This window comes from Teleopsis dalmanni, chromosome 1, assembly GCF_002237135.1.
Source record: "Teleopsis dalmanni isolate 2A chromosome 1, ASM223713v2, whole genome shotgun sequence".
NCBI lineage: Eukaryota > Metazoa > Arthropoda > Insecta > Diptera > Diopsidae > Teleopsis > Teleopsis dalmanni.
The window spans coordinates 134,255,430-134,276,349 of NC_051846.1; the positions used below are offsets into that span (position 1 = coordinate 134,255,430).

Genomic DNA, 20,920 nt, shown 5'->3' on the forward strand with positions numbered 1-20,920 from the left:
TAAAGAAAAAATGTTACTTTAAATAAAAATTCGCGAATTGTTTTAATGTCAGTTAATTTTAGTAATCACTTTAATTTATTTTTTAACTACTAAATTTTATATGTAAAAAATGAACATAATATTGCTCAAGTACTGTATGATATTAAGTGTTTTATATTTATTTGATATAAATAAGTATAAGGATGAACATAAAAAAATATGTAAAATATTAAATATAATATATATGGAAATAAATAAATGTCTACATTACTCTTAATTTTCCGAAACTTTTTTTATATTTTTTTTTGGTTTTTTTTTTTTGTTTTTCTTGTTTTTCTTTATTTTCAATTTTTTTTATATTTTTTTTTTGTTTATCTTTTCCAATTTTTTTGTTGCTTCCCGTTTTGTTTTCATTTTTTATTTTCGTTTTTTTTTTCTTTTTTTTCTTTAATTTTTTTTTATTTTCTATTTTTTGTGACGATTGTTATAATTCATAATTTATATTGTGTGTTAGATTGGCAGAATAATGTCAGTTCCTAGTTTTAATTGCGAGTCTAGCTTTTTGAATACTTCCTTTCGATCCACGCCTTCCTGTTCATGAACCTATAATCCATGGAATTTTCTTTGGACTTTACGAGTCAATGGCTTACTTGCATTTAAATATGTTTATAAAAAAATATGACTTAAGCCACAATAGTGTCTTGAGTCGCTTTTCAATCTATATAAAATTTTTACGTTTTTTTTCAGTAATTCTATCACAGAGTTCCATTGTTTTTTAGACCAACGGCTTAAAAGAAAATAATAATAAAATCTTAATTAATAAATTTTAAACTATATGATATATTTTTATATATAAATTTAATTTTTTTATTTACATTAAGTTCTTTTTATAAAATAATTTTTATATATTTTTTTTGATTTTAATTCTATAAATGTTTAAAAAAAATTATAGTGTTTTCTTTTTCACTCTAAAACTAACATTGGCACTTAACAGAAATGTTATTATATTTATCTTGACATACCAAAGGCATTTTATTAAAAAAATATTCAAAAAAGAATGTGAAAAGGTATGGAATGCATGCAACTATCTTCTCTTAAATTGAGTATCTTTTATGGTTTGCGTTGATATATTCATGAAAATATAATCACAAAAGAAAGGCTTTAGAAAGTGCAACTTAAAAATATTTCTGATGTGAGTGTGGCAACCTTAAAACATGCTGTTAACACTATGAGAAAATGTATGGAATTTATATGCAAATGTGCTTACATTGGCACACGTAGGCACACACATACACACACACACGCAAGCTTGCATTTCTCTTCGTACATTTGTCACAAAGAAATAGGCGTTAGCAGCAAAATATGGCATAACGTGTTTCATTCAATTGCCGCAGTAAATTTACATAAGAGAGAATGCAATAAAGCAACAACAACAACTACAACAGCAATAGCAATAGCAATAGCCACAAAAACAAGAAAGCAACTGACCACCACAACATGTTACCACAAGAGCAACTAAGTTAAAAACACAAAAGTAAAAACAAAAACAACTTCAAGCACGTACTTCTATTAGATCAGCTCAAAGAAAAATATTTCAATATACTCTGACATATATTCACGCACACATAGACAGACTCAAATACGGACAGCTAGCTTATATGAATAGAGCTTTTTTTAACGAACTTCGGCTTCGTATAATTCAAACAGTTAAGTTTCGTTTTTGTATTTAAATCGCACATTGTGGCTTCAAGTGTTTCGGGCTGAACACGTTTAGGGCTAAACTTTTATATTAATTAAAAGCGGAACACAACTTCTGGTAGTGCATTTTGTGGTTTTACACGTTTCACCCTACATCTTTGTAGTAAATATGTGTGCATATGTATGTACCATTATCACTAAGGCTCTGTATGTAAGAGTGTATATATATCGTTATTGTTGGTGTTTTCATACGAGTTCTGTATGTTAGTTTTTGCAAAAATGAGATTTCTGGTTTTTTTGTTGCAAAAAATATAGAAAAAGTTCTCAAGTGTCATTGTTTTGAAGCAATCATAAATTTCCATCAACACATTCACACCTGAAGGTGTTTTTCTATGTGCGTGAATGTAGTTGTGTTTAGTTATAAAGTGAACTACGAGGGAAAATGTTTACACATTATGCATGGTTAGATATTAAAAGTTCTAGTCTGTCATTTATTTTTGCTTTTTTTATAAAATAGTTTTAAAAAAAAAGCGGCAATAAGGCGAAGAGCTGTAGTCGGTCGTGGGAAGTATGCTTAAGGAAGTTGTTAGGAATTAATATACAGGTATTGTCTTATCTAAGTTGAAAACGGGCTTGAGTGAAATAATGTGATAAAGGAACATAGCTAGATCAATTTGTCTCGTAGAGTTTAGACCAGACTTGGTTAGGTTTTTCAATGCATCTTAAACTATTACCAACAACATTGATAGATGTATATATTATAATTAAAAAATGATTCAGTAATTAATATTTCGAATAGTAGTGAACTACAACAACAAAAATTCATTTTATATTATTTTATTTAATTGAATTTTTGGCTGACCATACCGCTGTTTCGAGTATTGCTAAATATCTATCATTAGTCTTGGAAATAATTCTTGTATTTAATTTTGCATAAATAATTTTTTTGAGACTGCAAGTATCAGGAACCAAAATCGTGTCCTATCAAATTTGAAGCTCAGAGTCAGCGCACCTTAACCAACTTACTCAAAGCCGTATATATATATATTGTTAAAAAAAATAATCAGGCATTAATATTAGTACTATTACATTTTAAATTAACAATTTATCAAAAATATTGCAACAATAATATAAATGCGAAAAATATGTTCTTTTTAGTAGAACCTAATGATTAATTAATTTAAAATAGTTTTAATTTTAAATAAAAAATTAATATTTTTTAGGAAAATTGCAGTTTTATAAAATGCTGCTAAAATAATATAATTTCATCAAAAGTAATTTTTGAAGTAGAATTTTATGATTAACTAATTGAAATTAATTTAAATTAAAAATAAAAAACAAAATAATATTTTTGAGGAAAAGTGCAGTTTTATAAAATGCTTCTAAAATAATATGATATAATCCCAAAAAAAAATATTTTTTAAGTACAACTTAATGAAATTTGGTGGATCGAGAGTAAATCAAGATTGAATCGAATCCATATGATTAAACTATTATAAATAAACTGTTATAAATAAACTGTTATACTAATATTTATTCCTAATTTTACTTTTTTATTCTTTTAATTTTTGTAAAATCTGTGCAACCTTAAGGGAACACTATAATTATAATATATAATAATATTAATTGCATATCATTTATCGGTAAAATGTTTTTAAAATTATATTACACAGATGACTTTGCACTAATTATGCTTGCAAAGTATGTAGTTCCAAGCATTTTTCTATATTGCTTCTTTCCAACTTGACTTCTGTCCACACATATAAGCACACACACACTTAATAAAAACTACACCCACAAGGGGAGATTTTTGTTAATGTGCGAAAAATGGTTCTCAAATGTGTTAACTCAATTGGGTTTTAAGCTAACAAATGATGTTTAACTAGCCAACAAATATACACACTTTCCTAAAGTAAATAAAAAAAACTTACTTTTTACTATTTTGTTAACCTTTTTGCTCCACTTCAGCTCTTCCGTTTATGCTTCTCGAATGTTTTGACATGTCAGTCGACAAATTGTCATGCATAATTTTTATTATTGCTCTAATATTTTGTTGTTATGACAGCCCAGTAAACCCTGTTAAACGCATTAAAATCTGAAAGGGCACAAGAAAAAGGGTTTCCCCTTCCTTTTTTTTGTCTTGTGTGCTATTATTACTATTATTATTATTCATATTTTCCTACTCCATTATGGCATATGCATATATGTGTAGCATTATGTCATGACGTGTTATTATTTTTTTGTGATTGTGATTTTCTTGCTGCCGTTGTCGTCACATTAGTGATTTTATTTGTTTATGCAACAAATAAGCTGACTAAGCCAACAACAATAGCCCCAATAGCCCCCGATAGGAAACGTTCTCAAGGAAATAAATAAAAATTATATTAAATTTAACATCACAAAGGAGTTGGTGTTTATTTATGGCAACATATGGTGACGACTTTGACTTTGATTTGATTATTTCTTTATTGCACAGAAAAGTTGTACATAATTTGTTAAGTAATTTTTTAAAAAAATCATTTAAAAAACTTTTATTTATAATATAATTAAACTAATTGCTTACTGCTCTACTAAAAAAAGCGATACGATAAACGCTACTATCAATTTTTTTCTTCATCTTGAAAGAAAACCCTTAATAAGTGGTGTGATAGTGGTTAACTCTGTAACTAAGATCACGACAGCCACGATTATAGACTGAGATGATGGCGATATCAAAATATCTGTTATTGAAGTATAGCATGAGATTTTGGGATTGTTTGAAGCGCATGGTTGCATGATGTCGTTAAGGAGAGTGCTATAAGTTGAGACGTCGGGTGAAGGGTTATGCAACCAAATAAGGTACCGTCAAGCGAGTGTCAGAAGGTAATCGTCGATGCGAGTAACTAGAGGCTTCTCGTCGATGCGAGTAACTAGAGGTTTCTCGTAAAGAACGGAGCCGCGTAAATGCTTATAAGCGAAAATCCGGTACTGTGCCGTATACGAAGGCTGAACGCTACTGTTGTTCCTTGCAGTTATATGCTCTAACCGTCATTGGAGCTTAATTGTTAATTACCAAACCGAAAAGAAGAGCTCTAGCTGTGCATATTTGCGACACATTTTTAAGTAGTGAATTTTCATAATACTAATGCTGTGAAGAGTACTTAGTCTTAACATTAAATTTTTAATTTTAAATTAAAGATTTAAAAAAATATACAAAACCAAAAAAAATTATTGTTAAAAATTTATTAAATAATTAAAATCAAAATAACAAAATCAAAAAATTAATAATCAAAATTTATTCTACCAGGAAATTCAGTATTTATTATTTAATCCAATTAAATATTTAATGTTAATTAAAATATTTCTAAAATATTTAAGTTTTTGTCCTTTTAATAAATATTTGTATAAAATATATAAAAATATTAATTAACTATTTAATATAAATTAAAATATTTCTTAAATAATATAGTTTTGTCCCTTGAATAAAGATTTATATAAAAAATACAAAAATAAAAAATTATTATCAAACACTTAACTTAATAATTAATAACTATAAAGTTTAAAATTTAATTTAATTAAATATTATTTTAAAATTAAAATAATTCTCAAAAATAAATTTTCTTTAATAGAGATATATACAAAATATATAAAAATATAAAATACATTAAAATAAAAAATTATTATTTAAATTTTTTTATAAAAATTAAATTATTTAATATATATTATATAAATTAAAATAATTGTAATAAATTACAATAAATTTCGAATAAAAATTTTTACCCTTCAATTGATAATTAGAAAGCTATTAATAAAGATTTATTAATTAATAAAGTATAAAATTTTTTATTTAATTACATATTTATAAGTGATAAAAAAAAATATTTCTCAATTAAACAATATTTTACCCGTTTAATAAATATTTATATAAAATATTTTTAATTAATTAATTATTAATTAAAATTGTTTAAATAATTAAATTTAATATTTGTTACTTCATTGAAATAAGTATTTATAATTAATGAAAACAGTTATTGAATTTAGAACATATAAGCAATATAAGTCCTAAATAAGACATATAGTGTTCTACATAGTGTCATCTACACAACATTAAATTACAAAAAAAAACATGAGTAATATATTTTATAATTGCATTAACAAAACTTATTTTAATACTAAATGAAAAAATCTTTTTTATCTTAAATTAATATTTTATCAGAAGTCCATTGACTTATATTTTAATAGTTAAAAGTATTGAAAGTGAATTATATATCTACTACATGAGATGCATAACTTTACTTTAATTATCTTCATTTTCCAATTCATCTTCAACATCCGTCTCAAGCGATGATAAATCACTTTCCATATCAACATCATTTTCTGCATCAGTAACATCTTCTTCATTTTGTGAATCTTCTGAATCTGCTATCAATTCATTATTACAAATTTCAGAAAGTGGTTCGTTGACTTCTGCTTGATCATGCCCTAACATATGCGGTGGTTGATCGGTTGTTTCTTTATCATTCTCTAGCGTACGTGACGGTTCATCGTTTCTTGTGCCATTAACCCACATTACATCACTCACACTGGATGATTCATCTGGAACATCTTCCATTTCATCATCTGATATAATATCTACTTCGTATAATTCTAAAAATATATCAACGTAGCCAACGTGCATGTCATGGGATGAAACATCCGCCGCTTCATAGTCTTTCTAAATACAAATATTAGTGACACATAAAATATATTTGAATATAATATTTAAAGCAATAATTACTCCTATTTCTTGAAATCCTTTGCTGCACAATGGACAACGCTTTTTTAACATATTTTTATTTGCAAACGTCACGTAGTCTACAAGACACTGCACGCAATAGATGTGCTTGCATGGCAACATCTTCTTGTCCACTATTTGATTGAGACATATTGCGCAATTGTGGTGTTCATCCATATTTAAACTCTACTGGTATAAAGAATACGTATAATTAATTTATTATTACAAACAATACTTTCACCGAAATAGCACTTGATAGAAAAGCTTGTTCTTTTCGCAACACGTTTTTAGACTTTTTTTGACTACACCACAATTTATAAAGGTATAGTTTCAATGTCACAGCTAAGCATATATATATAACAAACAGAATTGGTTTCATGCTATATTAACACTATGTGTTTAGCAAAAATAAAAAAGTGAACCTGTATTTGTAATCAAAAACTTTAATGTTGAAATAATTATACTTTAAGAAAGCCACTAACCCGGTCAACCTTATAGAAAACAATATAGACGATTATTTTTCCCAAAGTTAAATAGGAAGGAACCAAAGAACACTTTTTTTTTGGTAAGAACCAATTAAACATTGACTTCTTGACGTAAACAACGGGGGAAATCACATATCAGCTGAAGCAAGCATTGAGCGATTGCAATGCATTTCTTTGTGTGCGTCCTATTCAGTGATCGGATTGAATCTGAGTTGTGTTTGCATGTTAATCTGTTTATTATAGCCTTCATTTATTTCAAGAAGAAAAAAAATTTTTTATTATCATTTGATTGTAATTTATTTAATTTAATTGAAATTATAACGATTCGGCATTTATTTATTTGAAAAAATATCAACAAATAATTTAAAAAACCACATTTATTTCAAATTTTTTAATTTTATTTGCGTATATCAATAACTGATTTTCTTAGAAACATAGTTTTTTTGTTTTGTATGACGATTTCCCATCTATCAAATTCATTTTACCTATATTTGGCCTCTAATAATATGATGTTCCCACTGCAGTTATAGCTAATTATGTTAATAAAATCAAGAGTTGGTCGAATTCATTAGCACCGATTTATTGATTAGCATAGAATTATGCATGTGAAAGAAATTATTTGTTCACATTTTACATATAAAACACATGACAAATATTTAAATTTTCGGTAATTTCCCTAGTGGAATACTTACTTCAAGGGTTGCAGTCGACATTTTTCGCCTTAAATCAGTTGAATTATTTATATTAAGCACATTTATAGGAAAGCTCTTTGTATGCTAAATTATCCTCATTAGCGGCCTTAATGAGAAAAATTTCCTAAATGAGATATGTGGAAGTATGGTATATAACGTTAGCTACCTACTGTTGCCTCCATTCGCTTTGAACTATTTTTTGATTACAGTTTTTTTTGGTAATTTTATTAATTTATTTTTGTTTAATAATTTAAAAGTAATAAAATTTCTTTTTGTTTAGGAATAAATATATAAAAACCTGTATTTACTTTCTAGTTGCCACCTTCAAGTTTTTTTTTTTGAAAAAGTTAGTGGATGAAGATTTGAAATAAAGAAGCAATAGGCCTGTTTCACGAACTACTCGTAGTAAAACTCAAGTAAAACACAAGTAAAGTACAAATTGTGAGCGTAACACAAATAAAGTGCAAAATTACGCTCTTTACACAAACTTTCATGGAACAGTTTTGTGTAAAGTCTGGTGAGAACGCGAGTAACGCGCAAATAAACAACACAAAAACTTAAATTTAAAGCAAAACAGCTGATTTACAAATCAACACAAATTTTACTTGAAATAAAATGTACGAGTAAAGTCTGTGTAGCATTTTAAAATTTCAACAGGGATATTACGCTCTCTTAGATGCTCTCATTTACTCGAAATGGTGGAACTCGCTTATGTATACACAGTATTACTCAAAGTTACTACAAGTAGCTCGTGAAACAGACTTAATATTTATTCATGGAAATTGTAAATAAAGACTTTTAAATTCGGCATCATATATTTAAAATTTGGGGGTTTCTAAAAATATTAAGTCGCTAATAGTGTGATTGTAATGATTATGGACACTATCACAGCAATTTAATTGTAGGTTGCCTTAAGGCATTCTTGGGAACTAGATTAACTATATATATTAACTATATATTCATTTATTCTCTATTGAAACCTGAAGACGTCTTAAATGTAGAAAATGTTACAGTATGTTTAGAATATAATAGTCAATAAATTAAATTAAAAATATTTTACATTATTTTTGTTTAGTTCTTTTTTTATATATGGTTGTTTTAACTTTATTTTATATTAATTAAAACTTATTTTTTGATTATTCGAACTTTTATTAGCATTTCTTCACACTCTACTAGCAAAAAGTAAATATCTCAATAAAATTTGGTTATAAATTTTTATTAAAAATGCTTTCACAAAAAATAAATGTGTATTTTTAAAATTCAGTATGAAAGAAATTAATATTACTTGTAAACTATAAAGAAAAAACAATAAACAACAAACAACAAATAACAAACAGTAAACAAACAATTGCAATTTGATGAAATATTGCCAAAAATTTTACTATTTTACTATTTTACTATCGATATCAATACAACTTTATGGAATACAACCCTGCAGTTGATGCAAATTTTTGTTTTTGCCTTTCCATACTCTGATGTTGCTAGCACTTAGAGTGAATGTGTATGTGTGTGTTGGGTGTATGCCTTTATGCATTCCGTTATTGCAGTTGCTACTGTTGTTGTCTTTATTATAATAGCTTTTGTTGGTCTTTTAAATACCCACACGAGTACTTGAGCTCTGCTCTTTGCTGCTCTGTTATTTAACTTTGTGCTGTTGATTTCAAGTTGTTATTATTGTAGCTGCTGTTGTTGTTTTCTTTATTTTTAATATTAAAGTTATTTTCTGTAAATTTATTTGCTATTTTCCTTCGCAAGCTAATGCAATATTTTATCTTGCATTATTTTTACATTTTTATTTTTTACACAATTTTGGTATTTTATGTTCTTGTGATATTTGTTTGCTTATTTACATTGTTTTTAAATTTTATTTACAAATTTCTTTACATATTTTTCAATTTTTGTTTTTTGTGCTTTGTTTTGTCTTTATTACTTATTTCCTTCAACTGCATTACTTGGCGAATGTCAACAGCAAACAGAATATTGCACTTATATTTGTTTGTTTATATTGTTGTTGTATTCTTTGTTTTTTTTTCCTTAATTTTTTTTTTGTGTTCCTTTCGGTGTATTATTATTGTTATCGTTAATGCTGTAGTAGTTGGTTCTGTACTTCGCAGAGAAGGTATCAGTTTGTTGTATGCTTTTTGCTCACGGCATAATACATCAACAACGAAAAAGCAATTGGCTAGAAAGCTATTTCTGCTTGTCATTACTGCGCTGTTCTGCGCTCCGCTACGCTCGTTACTGCTAGGTGGAGTAGCAATGAATATTTTTTTTTATCCTCGTACATATTTCCTTAGTTGTTAGTGTTGGTTTTTCAATTGCGTTTCTTCTTGATGCCTTTCTGACATTGTTTTCATGCTGAAATGGTGATAGACTTTACTCATAAACTTTAGCATACAAACAAACACTCACTCGCAAGTTTATATGTGCATGCGTTTGTATGCCAGCCAATATGTATGCATAAATATGTAGCAATTTTTTCTTTGCACTTTTATTTATATTCCTTCACTGTAGTGTACTTGTATGTATGTATAAAGTTTCATCGGCAGGCATAAAGATGTGTGTGTAGTGTTAACTGCATACGTATAAATGTGTGTTATGTTGTATTGCTTACTTATATCGTAAATTTCTTGATTGTTTTTATGCAAATTTATGTATGTTTTATGTTGATTTCTTATCGAGCAATATATACGGTCTCTCTTTTAAGCACTCCGTATCGCTCTAGGGCACATGTTGCATATCCTTAAATTGCTCATTAAGTCTTTATAGATTTCTTTAACTACTTCCTTACAAATTTCATATTTTTATAATACTCTTTTATGGTGAAATAGCTTAGGTCATCGACCAGTAGGAATAAAGAAACAGGGACTGAATGCTATATAGTTATGAACTATAAATTTAATAAAATATAATCGACATTTTTAACACATATATATACCTACACAAATAGTTTGTCTTAGCACATCAGTTTAGCAAAAGAGGTTTAAGTATCAGATAAGAATACAACAAAGCCCCTATATAGTACATACGATCTACAAGACCCTTTATAAAATGTACGAGTTTAACAAGAGATTTGAGTATCGGATAAGAACATAACTGAGACCTTATAGAATAAATAGAATCATGATAAGAGATTTGAATATCAGATAAAAAAACAATCGAGACCCTATATAATATGTACAAGTTTGACAAACAATTGAGATATCAGATAAAAAAACAATCGAGACCCTATAGAATATGTACAAATTTGACAAGAGATTTAATTATCAGATAAAAAAACGGGCTAGACTCTATATAGCATACGTGAGTTGGACAAAAGGTTTGGATATCGGAAAAATATAACCGAGACCCTGTACAATATATACAAATATATACAAAGAGATTGGAATATCAAATAAGAATACAAGCGAGATCCTATATAATATATAAAAAATGCGCTTCAAAGCAAACAGGGCTTAAGTATTATATATATATATTTTTGTTTGATTCTACACATAATTTGTTGTTGATGTTTAAATATTATAATATATATATACATATTTTTTTTCCTACATTAACTTTTCGTCATTTTCTTTTGCAAACCAACAACAATTTTTCAAATATTTAACCGAATACATTATTTATTTCTTATATAACACAACAAAATATTTTGATTGCAATATAGATATAGATTGGCACTCTACACACTGACTTTCACTTCTCGGACATTAGTTTCCCACTTAACTAATCTGGCAATCAAACAAAAATGTCTGAACATAGGTATACAAATTTGTTCAGATGAACCCTCCTGTTAACGCCATAGTCTAAACTGGACAAGAAACGTATCGGTCATCTGACTTCATCTGCAGCATCTGCTTTAACTGAAACATTACCTGCTTACATGAAGACATAATATGGGTCTGGGTTTACCGTACGATGACTTTTGTTGGGATTGTGGATTTGTGAATGAAGAGGATTCCATTTCATTTGTCAATGTTTTCTTACCCACCTAATAGAACTGTCATTCTGCAAAAAAAAAATGACGTGGTAGTATGGCCACGTCTAAAATTCAATAGGCATCACCCGATTCTCTTTAAAGTGTAAATGGTATTGAGTGAGTTTCACTTGACCTAAAATTTATGTCTGGTATCACGACAGTCACGGCCCATAGCTTTCTTTACCCTCGTAATTGGGGTTGACCTCTTCAATGGGATAAATATAGTCTTCCATGACACTTTTATTTGACATAGGTCTCTGAAACAATACTGCTAAATCATGACCACGAAATGGATAACGCTTTATATAATATTTAAAATTTGTTTCATATCTTTACCATGCCAGGATATTATAAAATTTAATTTTTAAAGCATTAAAAAGAAACTGTTAAGAGCGTTAGAATTATTAGTTTTAATAAAATTTTATTTCAAAAAATAATTACAATAATATTAATTATTAAAAATAATAATTTTTATTTAACGACAAAACAAACGACAAAATTAAACAAAGTGAATGCAATTAATTTTAAATAAAAAATAATTAACTATAATTTTAATTATTTCCCTATTCCATATAACTTAAAATACTTAAATATTATTCAACCGGAATATATGAATATATAAAAGCATGAACTAGGCAAAACCTTATTTGTATTTAAGTTTTATGTTTCCGTCGTGTATCCGTAAATGCAACTTCATTAAGAGCGTTTCCCTTTCCGTCGGTAGCTTAACCTCTAACCCGAACACACATGCTCGCCTACGAACTACATAAAATTGTTTTGTTTTTGTCCAAAATGACAGTTTCGTCCTTGTGTGCAAAGGCCCGGGCCCTAAAAATGGAGTGGAGTAGTTAATAAAATTGTTAATCTGTTGTTGTTAACATAAAATTGTGTTTGTTTTTCACGCACGGGCAATTTACATTATTTTAATGTCCTCCTTCATGACATATTAAACAAAGTGTTAACATGAAAATAAAAAATAAATTAATTATATTATGTAAATAACAGAAAAAAAAGAAGCCTTTCTGTGGTATGTCGAGAAGGTTGATTAACTATAAATCAAAATAAATCATTCAGTTTAAAATTAAATACATATTATTCATATTATTTAATTTACTATGATTCGTTTTGCATTTAAAATAAACTATAAATTTTAAGTTTAATTGCAGAAAATACAAATATTCATGCTTAACTAATATATCAGCTTTTAGCAAGAAAATATATTTAATAATTATCTTTCGACCATCTTATACGATTATCAGAAGCATAAATTATAAGCAATAAAATTATGTTTCTTCTGCAACATAAAAGGCGTCCCATTCATATCAAAAGTTAAAAAGGATATATGAGAAATCAGTGTATATTGCATACATACCTTACACGCTTCGTGTAAATTGTAGGCCAGAAACACTTTAAAGAAAAAAATGGTTTGTGTCTGCGCTTTTCCACACCGTCATGGTCCACGAAATGAACACAAGTTGAATGTTCGCGGCTTGGTGCTCATTGCTCAGTACTTGCTTTGCATGTCAACAAATTATCTGTCACGCATTATTGTTTAGCTTCTGTGGCTTACGGGGCGTAAGAGTTACAAATCCTTTGGGTGTACATGGTACACATTTTTGGTGTTATCTACATTGTTCGCGATTCGTGTGGCCTATATTTGGAGTACATTAACAATGTGGCATGTATTTGCATTTTTTGTGGTTTTCTGTGTGTGTGTGTATTCGTATGTGTGTTGGTAATTAATTGTTGGTGGTATCGCATTTATCGCATTTAACGATTTCCTTCAAACAAAAAAAAAAAGAAAATTAAAAAAATACAACAAATAGAACTGGAAATTTTCAAAATTTTATAAATTAATTAAATGAAGAGGTTTGGAACAGTAGTGAATTGCAACAACAAACATTTTTATTTAAAATTAATTGAATTTTTGTTTGTTTCGACTATTGCCAAAAACCCATCATCAGTGGTCTAGGAATTATTGCTTACAATAAATTCTTCCTCAATAATTTTTTGAGACTGCAAGTACCATGGCTTGAACTTTACCCAATTTGAAGCTCAGAGTCAGTGTTTATTAGCCAACTGACCCAAAGTCATGTATGACTTGTATGTTCAAACTTATATATTTTGTTGTTGCAATTCACTACTGTGCGAAACCTCTCTATTAAAAATAAAAGTTTCTGTTATGTACAATAGTCACGGGTGTCATAACTGACCTTAAAATCAAATTTTATTGAATTAATTAAAATGACTTTTTTTTAATAAATTATATATTGATAATTTATTAATTTTTTTTATTGGTTAAATAATACATAGATAAAATCCATTATTTTTGGTTAAATAACACATAGATAAACTCCATTGTCACTCTTGCAAATATATATCTTTAGAAGAAGGAGATCTGTACTCCTACAAACAGACAGGTAGATTTTAAAGTTATTTCATCCGTCTATAATACATTATTCGTATACAGATGGCGAAGCTCCGCGTCTCTTCGAACTATATTTATTGCTAGTCGCTTACTAGAACTATTTAATGATCACTTTCCCGACAGCTCGGATAGGAATTTGTATTATACTTCTACAGCGAGTCCAATATGGTGACATAACTTACTCTAAATATAGAACTTCACCCTTAACTGACCCCAATAAAATAAGATAAAAATTTCTAAAGTTAAAAGATAAAGTTTCTAAAATTCGTTTTTCTTTCAAATATTATTTTAAAAAAATAAAAATTTTGATCGAACAACTTATACTTTATCTTATCTTGTCTCTATCTTATACTTCAGTTTATGCTTTATCGTTACTCCAGTTAATCGTGTTCTCTGGCGAATTCAGATCTCCTACGAAAGACACTATAATTTTTATTGTGTCACCGTAGAGTTCACCCTCGCGACAAAAGGCTTAGAATATTTCCGTATTAAGGCATGGTTGTCATGAAAGGCAACTAAAATCAAGTAGACACCATCTGACACTTTTTCAACAGTAATTAATGAGTTTTACTTGTGGCACCCGACCAGTTGTGTAAATCAAGAACCACGGTGGTCAGGGACCACAGTTTCAGCTGTCCTCTCCAATTTATATACTACATCGAAACGTATAGCTTTAAATGATACCAGCGAAGTTCTTTAGAATACCAAAGGAGTATTTTTTATCAATATACTGATACATGTATTAAGAATATTCAGACAGGTAATTACATTAAAAAACATCACATACAGACAAATGTTCGTCCATTAAAAAATCAATCTTCTTCTTTTGCTAAACCTTTTGCTTAACGGTATGTGGCACTCACCTATGTTTTCCTTGTTTTTTTGTTCAGTTAAATGATTTTCATATTACTTTTAAAGGTAGTCAGTGCCTTATCTGCTCCTCTCTTTATACACCTTTCTGCCAATTTTATTCTTTTTCATAACCTTATGCTATATAGATCTACTTAGCCGGTATGTGTAGGTCACACAAACCTGTGTTTTATTTTTCTTTGTCTTTTCATTTAGTTGATCAATTTTAATATTATTTTTTAGTTTTTCGAAGACCTAACTGCCCCTATTTTTATTTCCCTTATATGCAAAGCTTATTTTTTTAGTCTCATGTCATATTATATGGGTTAAGACTACTTAGACGGTATGTACAGGTCGCAATTATCCAAATTTTACTTTTCTTTAACATGTCGGTTACTTTATCGTTTTTAATATTATTTTTCTAGTTTACATTTTTAAAACCGTCTATTAAATACAACAAATACAAATTAAATACAACCGTCTTTTTTTCGGATTCTCTCTACCTACCAATCGGTGGCATTTTAAACTCTTGTTTTTACCATAAAGAAGGAATATGAAGAGAGATTAGAGAAAGATGTTGTGATGTACATCTATTTTGTTAGATGGCCTTTTACATAAATTAATGATCAGTATTTTTTTTCGACTTTCCACAACTACATCTACCAATCTTTAGGAATAATCTATATACATACATTCTCTAACCATTTCCAACACTGAAATACGATTACAAAAATCGCCGTATTGTAGATGTGAATGGGAGATGTTTCCAGTTAACATTTAATGATTATGTTAGAAAATTAATAAAAGAGTTTGAACTTCAGTCTTGTAATAATATGAACCCCATTTCTATTGTTTTAAACTTTAAAATTTCATGTTGTTCCTTTCTCCTTACCAACCTGTGTTTACCATATTTAAAAATCCTTTGATTATATACCGCGACATCTGAGTCCATATAAACAGTGCCACAAACGAAATAAATCCACCACAGTATGCCTCTTACATACCATAGCATTGAAAAATATTCAATAGAATACTGCAGCAGTTTGTATTTCATTTGAAGATTTATGCGGCATTTTCAATTTATTATGTATTTTATTTTTGTACGTATTTTAATGAATTAATTTAAAATATCCTTTATTTTTGCTCGTTTCAGATACTATCGCGCTAATACTGTGCGCTATCAAACGGACCAGTGTGAGGGCGTGTGCATGCTGAATCACTATTGCGCCATAACGCGCGTTGACTACAAAGAGTTCCGCCAGTGCTTGGAGAAGGAACAAAGCGCATTGCGTTCATATGCAATGCCATCGCTGAGTGCAGCTTGTCCTTCCTTGGTGCTTGTGTGTGCATTGGCCGTATCCTGTTGTCGCGCGATGGCGGCTGTGTTGTCGAAACTTATTTTACGCTTGCATGTACAGAAAAGGCAGCAAATTAAATTCGATGCTATGACGATGATAAAAATAAAATCAGCGACATTTGCGTTGCTGATTTTGCAACATGTCTGCCGGATGCACAAAAGCAAAAGACCAACAACAACAACGACAGCAACAAATTTAAAAACTGGCACAGCAATTGGGGCTAGAGCAATAAAAATAAAAATGCATGAAGATTACATGCAACAACGGTCAATAACAATGCAACCGAAAGAGGAATCTCTCTTTTTTATTCCCAATGGTAAAAGTGATAAAGGCACTGTCGCCAATTGCAGCATTATAGGCGGCACCGGAAGTCTACAATATTACGATGCTGACGATGACGACAACAAGCAAACAAAGGAACATGCAAAGTGTCTAAGTGCTGCTGTCTCTGCAGTTGCCCTTGGTGTGGTTGGAGCTGAAAATGCAACTGACAGTAGTCGTGATGAATATGCCTCCGACCTCAATATGCACCACTACAGCACCACTTCTTTTACTTCTGATGTTTCCTGTTTCCTTAATAGTTTCTTCGACCAGAACAGTTGGTTGCACATTTTCGCAATGCCGACAATATTCCTCTGCTTTATTTTTGCGCAATGCCAAATTATTTTAAGTTCAGTTAATTCGTTTGTGGGAGTCACCGCCGCACTTTGCCGGAATCTCCCACTAAAGTTGCGTGAAAATTTAATTAAAGCTTCCCAACGCTTAAAGCTCCATGTAAACTTTTTTCATTAGTGTGTGTATGTGTGCATACGTACACATGTAAATGTGTGTGTATGTGTAACACACATCCTGTGCTTTTATTGTTTCGTTCACGTTAATTGATTGTACATGTAATTTATTTATTTATTTATTCATTTTCATTTTCATTTTTTTATGAGCGAATTAGCAAACTAATGTAATTAATAAAAAAATTGATCATTAAAAAATATTAAATGTTGATATTAAGCAAGTAACAATATTATTAATAAATATATTAACTCATTAATTTAATATATAAATTTAAATGGAAGCAACAATAAATAAATGTAATTATAAAAAAAACCCAAACCAAACCAAACCAAACAAAATTTGAATGTAGCTTATGTAAACAAATTATTTATGTGAAATTTATTAAAAATATTATTATAGTAAAAAAAAAAAGTTAAATAAATAATTTAATATATTTATTACATAATAAGTAAGTAAAATTGAAAGAAAAAATATTGCAAGGAAATGTATTAATAATACGTGTAAATTAATATGTAAATGTTTATAGAATGATGAACAAAGAAAAACAAATAAAATTAATATAATTATGGAAAATTTATATAAATTTAGGTGGCTTGAATGGGAAAATTCTATAAAAACTTTACTACAAAATTAAATAAATATACTATTTGTCTCAGAAAAAATGCTCTTTTATTTGCTATGTTAAGAAAAGATTAATTACTTAGTTAGTTGTGGTGAATGAAAAAACGAGTCCTCCTCAATTAGCTAAAAAAAGCCATTTTACATCCACAAAACCTTATAATAGTGGGTAGTAGAGAGAAGATCAAGCTAGAAGTAACCAGAGGCAAGAATCTAGCCAATACTAATGCTAGAGATATCGCCGAGTGTGTTAAAGAAGGGAACCTCCAGAAACCTAAACCAAGTTCTGGTTGAACCTGTACATAGACACGTCAGATGTTCTGGTGTCCTTTCTTCGAGAGCTGGTAGCCACGCATTACAAGAGATACCACAGGCAAGGTCAAGTCTAGCTTCATGTCGTCCTATGGTCCAGTACACTGTAAAGACAGATATTAACCTAGATACCTCTGATTTGCTTCTGTGTATTAAGTCAGAGTTCTTACATTTGGAATAGATGCCCATATATCCGTCGACCTGGCAGCTGAAGCGGCAACGGCCCACTCACAAGAAAAGATTGAAATAAGTATATTTTATATTGACTAATGCAATGTTGTTATTCACATAGAATTACTCGAAATTAACTTAGAAAGATACGATAGAAATACCATAGTATTAGTAAGTGTATCCAATATACAAGGTAATAGTATGTTTCCATTGCCTTCGTTAATATCATGTTTTCACTGCAGCTAAAACTACTGCTGTTAATGAAATTAAGATTTGGTCGTTTTTATTGGCATGAGCGAATTTATGCATCAGAAATAGCTTATTTCTTCACATTTTACATAAAAAATATTACAAAAATCCATAATACATGATACCATTTTAGTCCCACTAGACACAAAGCATGGTCTTCTCGCCGCAATGATTCAGCCTTGGTGTTGAAGGTCCGCCCTAACCTGTTGAAAGTAACGACTTTTCGCTTTGAGCTTTCAAAATAAATACATATCTGTTCATCCGTCGAAAAAATTGACAAAAATGATTTTCTTTCGTGGCATTAAAGAAGTATTTCACAAGTGACTAAGATTTTCCATTTAACGATTATTTAAACCTTGTAACACACAATTATTCAGTTTATTGATCTTCCCCATTGCTTGTTAACGTCTGTTGTAAACTTATGCGTACTTCTCTGGTATGTTGTTCTCTCCATTGCTCTACGATTTAATTTTTATGGTTTAATTTTTTTAGTAGTAAATTAATCAAACAAACAAAAGTGTCAAATGTTTTTATATAACATTTACATATTTGCATGACCTAACTATGTAGGGTTATGTACATGCTCTATGCTAATTAGGAACAATTAATTTTTTTAAATAACACTAGTTTTAACAGTTTTTTAATAATTTGAAGTAATCACAATAAAAAAAACTTATTGTAATTATAAAAACGTATATACTCAACAAAAAACAAATTTTTTCTAGTGAAGTACTTCATTTACGATAAATAAATTTTTTAAATTAATTTGGCTTCAGTTACATATTTTACCCTATTTAGCATTGATTTATATAAAATCTTTAAATATTCGTTTGTCATGAAACTTACTTTTTTGTAGTTTCCCTTAATTTGACTATAATTGTTAGCTTTTGCTTTCCTGTTTTGGCACTCTTAATAATCCAAAGATTATCCATGGAATTGGGCTCGTAACTGTTATCTGACCAAGCAAAGAACTCAATACCCAATTCCTCCTTCAAAATGGTTATCTGTCGTTTAAGAATAGTTAAAATTAAATAAATGATTGATATTTCACTTACAGACTGTGAGCTATCACAAGTTACAAAATCTTCCTAAAATATGTGTTCTTCTTTCCTCTCAGTAACGGTTCGCTCTCCATTGAGAATTTATTCGTACTTTTTTGCAACAAATATGCCCTTGATCAATTAATCTAAATGACCTTAAAAATCTTCTTATTCTAAACCAGTCTGAGCTAAGCAATTTCACAGAGAACATAAAAAGCACTTTTATTCTCTTCCAGGAGATTGTTTCTTTTAGGACCTTTTTGCAGCAGATGAGATAAGAATATTTTCCTACTATGACCATCTAAAACAAGTCATCAGATCGTTCAACCGCTTTCAATCAGAAATAAAACAACAAAAATACATAACTGAACTTTATTTTATCAAACAGTGTGTAAGTTCTTACCAGTTAATATAAAGTTTCTATATATATAACAGAATTGAGATAAATCTGAGATGTTCTCAGACTTGGAAAAGTTTTTTCGCATAAAATTTTTTCAGACTAAGGTCATTGCAAACACATAGACAATATTAATAGATAAAGATGCGGTTTACATACACTTTGTTCCCCTGTACCATGTGACTTCTCACTTCTACTTGTTAGAACTAGAAGTAATACAGATTGCCAAATTAGAGCTATATATATGGAATATTATTGTTTGAATTAAATTTAAATAAGTTTTCCCAGTTTTTCCTTTATAGTTAGGTAAAAATAGTACTCGTAAAACAATTGTTATTGTACATGACCTTTCTATCTTAACGCCCCAAATACAGAACGATCTGGCAGCAAATCTGAACTTACACTTTATCTTCAATATTCTTAAAAAGACACCATGTCATCTGTCTTATTTTATAGAAGCTTATGGTCCTTGTGAACAATTGTTGAATATTGTGTTCTCTATTGAAAATAATTTTCTAATCGAATATTTCGTTAACAAATGAAATGATCGACTTTATTTCAGAGATCAAAGAAAAATTTAAATATTCGAATGTTCTCAAGGTCTTTGATCTTTAGTTATAAGTAAGGTGAAGTTGAGTGTACAAAAAAAAGAGTCCAGAGTGAATGTAAGTGAAATATAGCACATGACGCGAAAGTTAAGTATTCATTGCAGTTCTCTGATGCACATTAAATAACATTGTTACAAATTTTAATGTTATGGCAACTCCACATACTTCAAGATTTCACATATAAAATGTGATAACGATCTTTTCCGTGGTACCTTCTGCTCAAAAAGTATTCGGATTTTGTAAATCAAACACACAAATTTAAATTTTATTCCAAATTTATTTTATCTCTTTCAAAATATGCTCCATCTGAAGCGATACACATATGCCAACGCTTAACCCAATCTTCCATACACTTTTCGTAGGCCCGAGCAGGTATACCTTTTAGTTCCTTCAGCGAATTCTCTTTTACCGATTCAATCGACTCAAAACGCTTACCACGAAGGGGCAATTTGAGTTTCGGGAACAGGAAAAACTCGCACGGCGCCAGATCTGGCGAATATAGTGCCTGAGCGTTGACA

General features: G+C 29.1%; 1 protein-coding gene across 1 annotated transcript; it reads right to left on the minus strand.

Moving 5' to 3' along the window:
- Positions 1-5,883: 5,883 nt before the first annotated feature.
- LOC119666293 lies at positions 5,884-6,725 on the minus strand. Its single transcript, XM_038075577.1, has 2 exons — positions 6,434-6,725; positions 5,884-6,370 (listed from the first exon to the last, which is right to left on the minus strand). The coding sequence occupies exons 1-2, from the start codon at positions 6,605-6,607 to the stop codon at positions 5,954-5,956; spliced, it is 591 nt and encodes a 196-aa protein (XP_037931505.1). The 5' UTR covers positions 6,608-6,725; the 3' UTR covers positions 5,884-5,953.
- Between the last annotated feature and the right edge of the window lie 14,195 nt (positions 6,726-20,920).

Excerpts from the sequence above, each read along its gene's own strand:
- LOC119666293 (XM_038075577.1), bottom strand. The coding sequence starts at position 6,607 with ATGGATGAACACCACAATTGCGCAATATGTCTCAATCAAATAGTGGAC. Across the intron at positions 6,371-6,433 it reads AAGGATTTCAAGAAATAGGA|AAAGACTATGAAGCGGCGGA; the intron begins GTAATTATTGCT and ends ATTTGTATTTAG.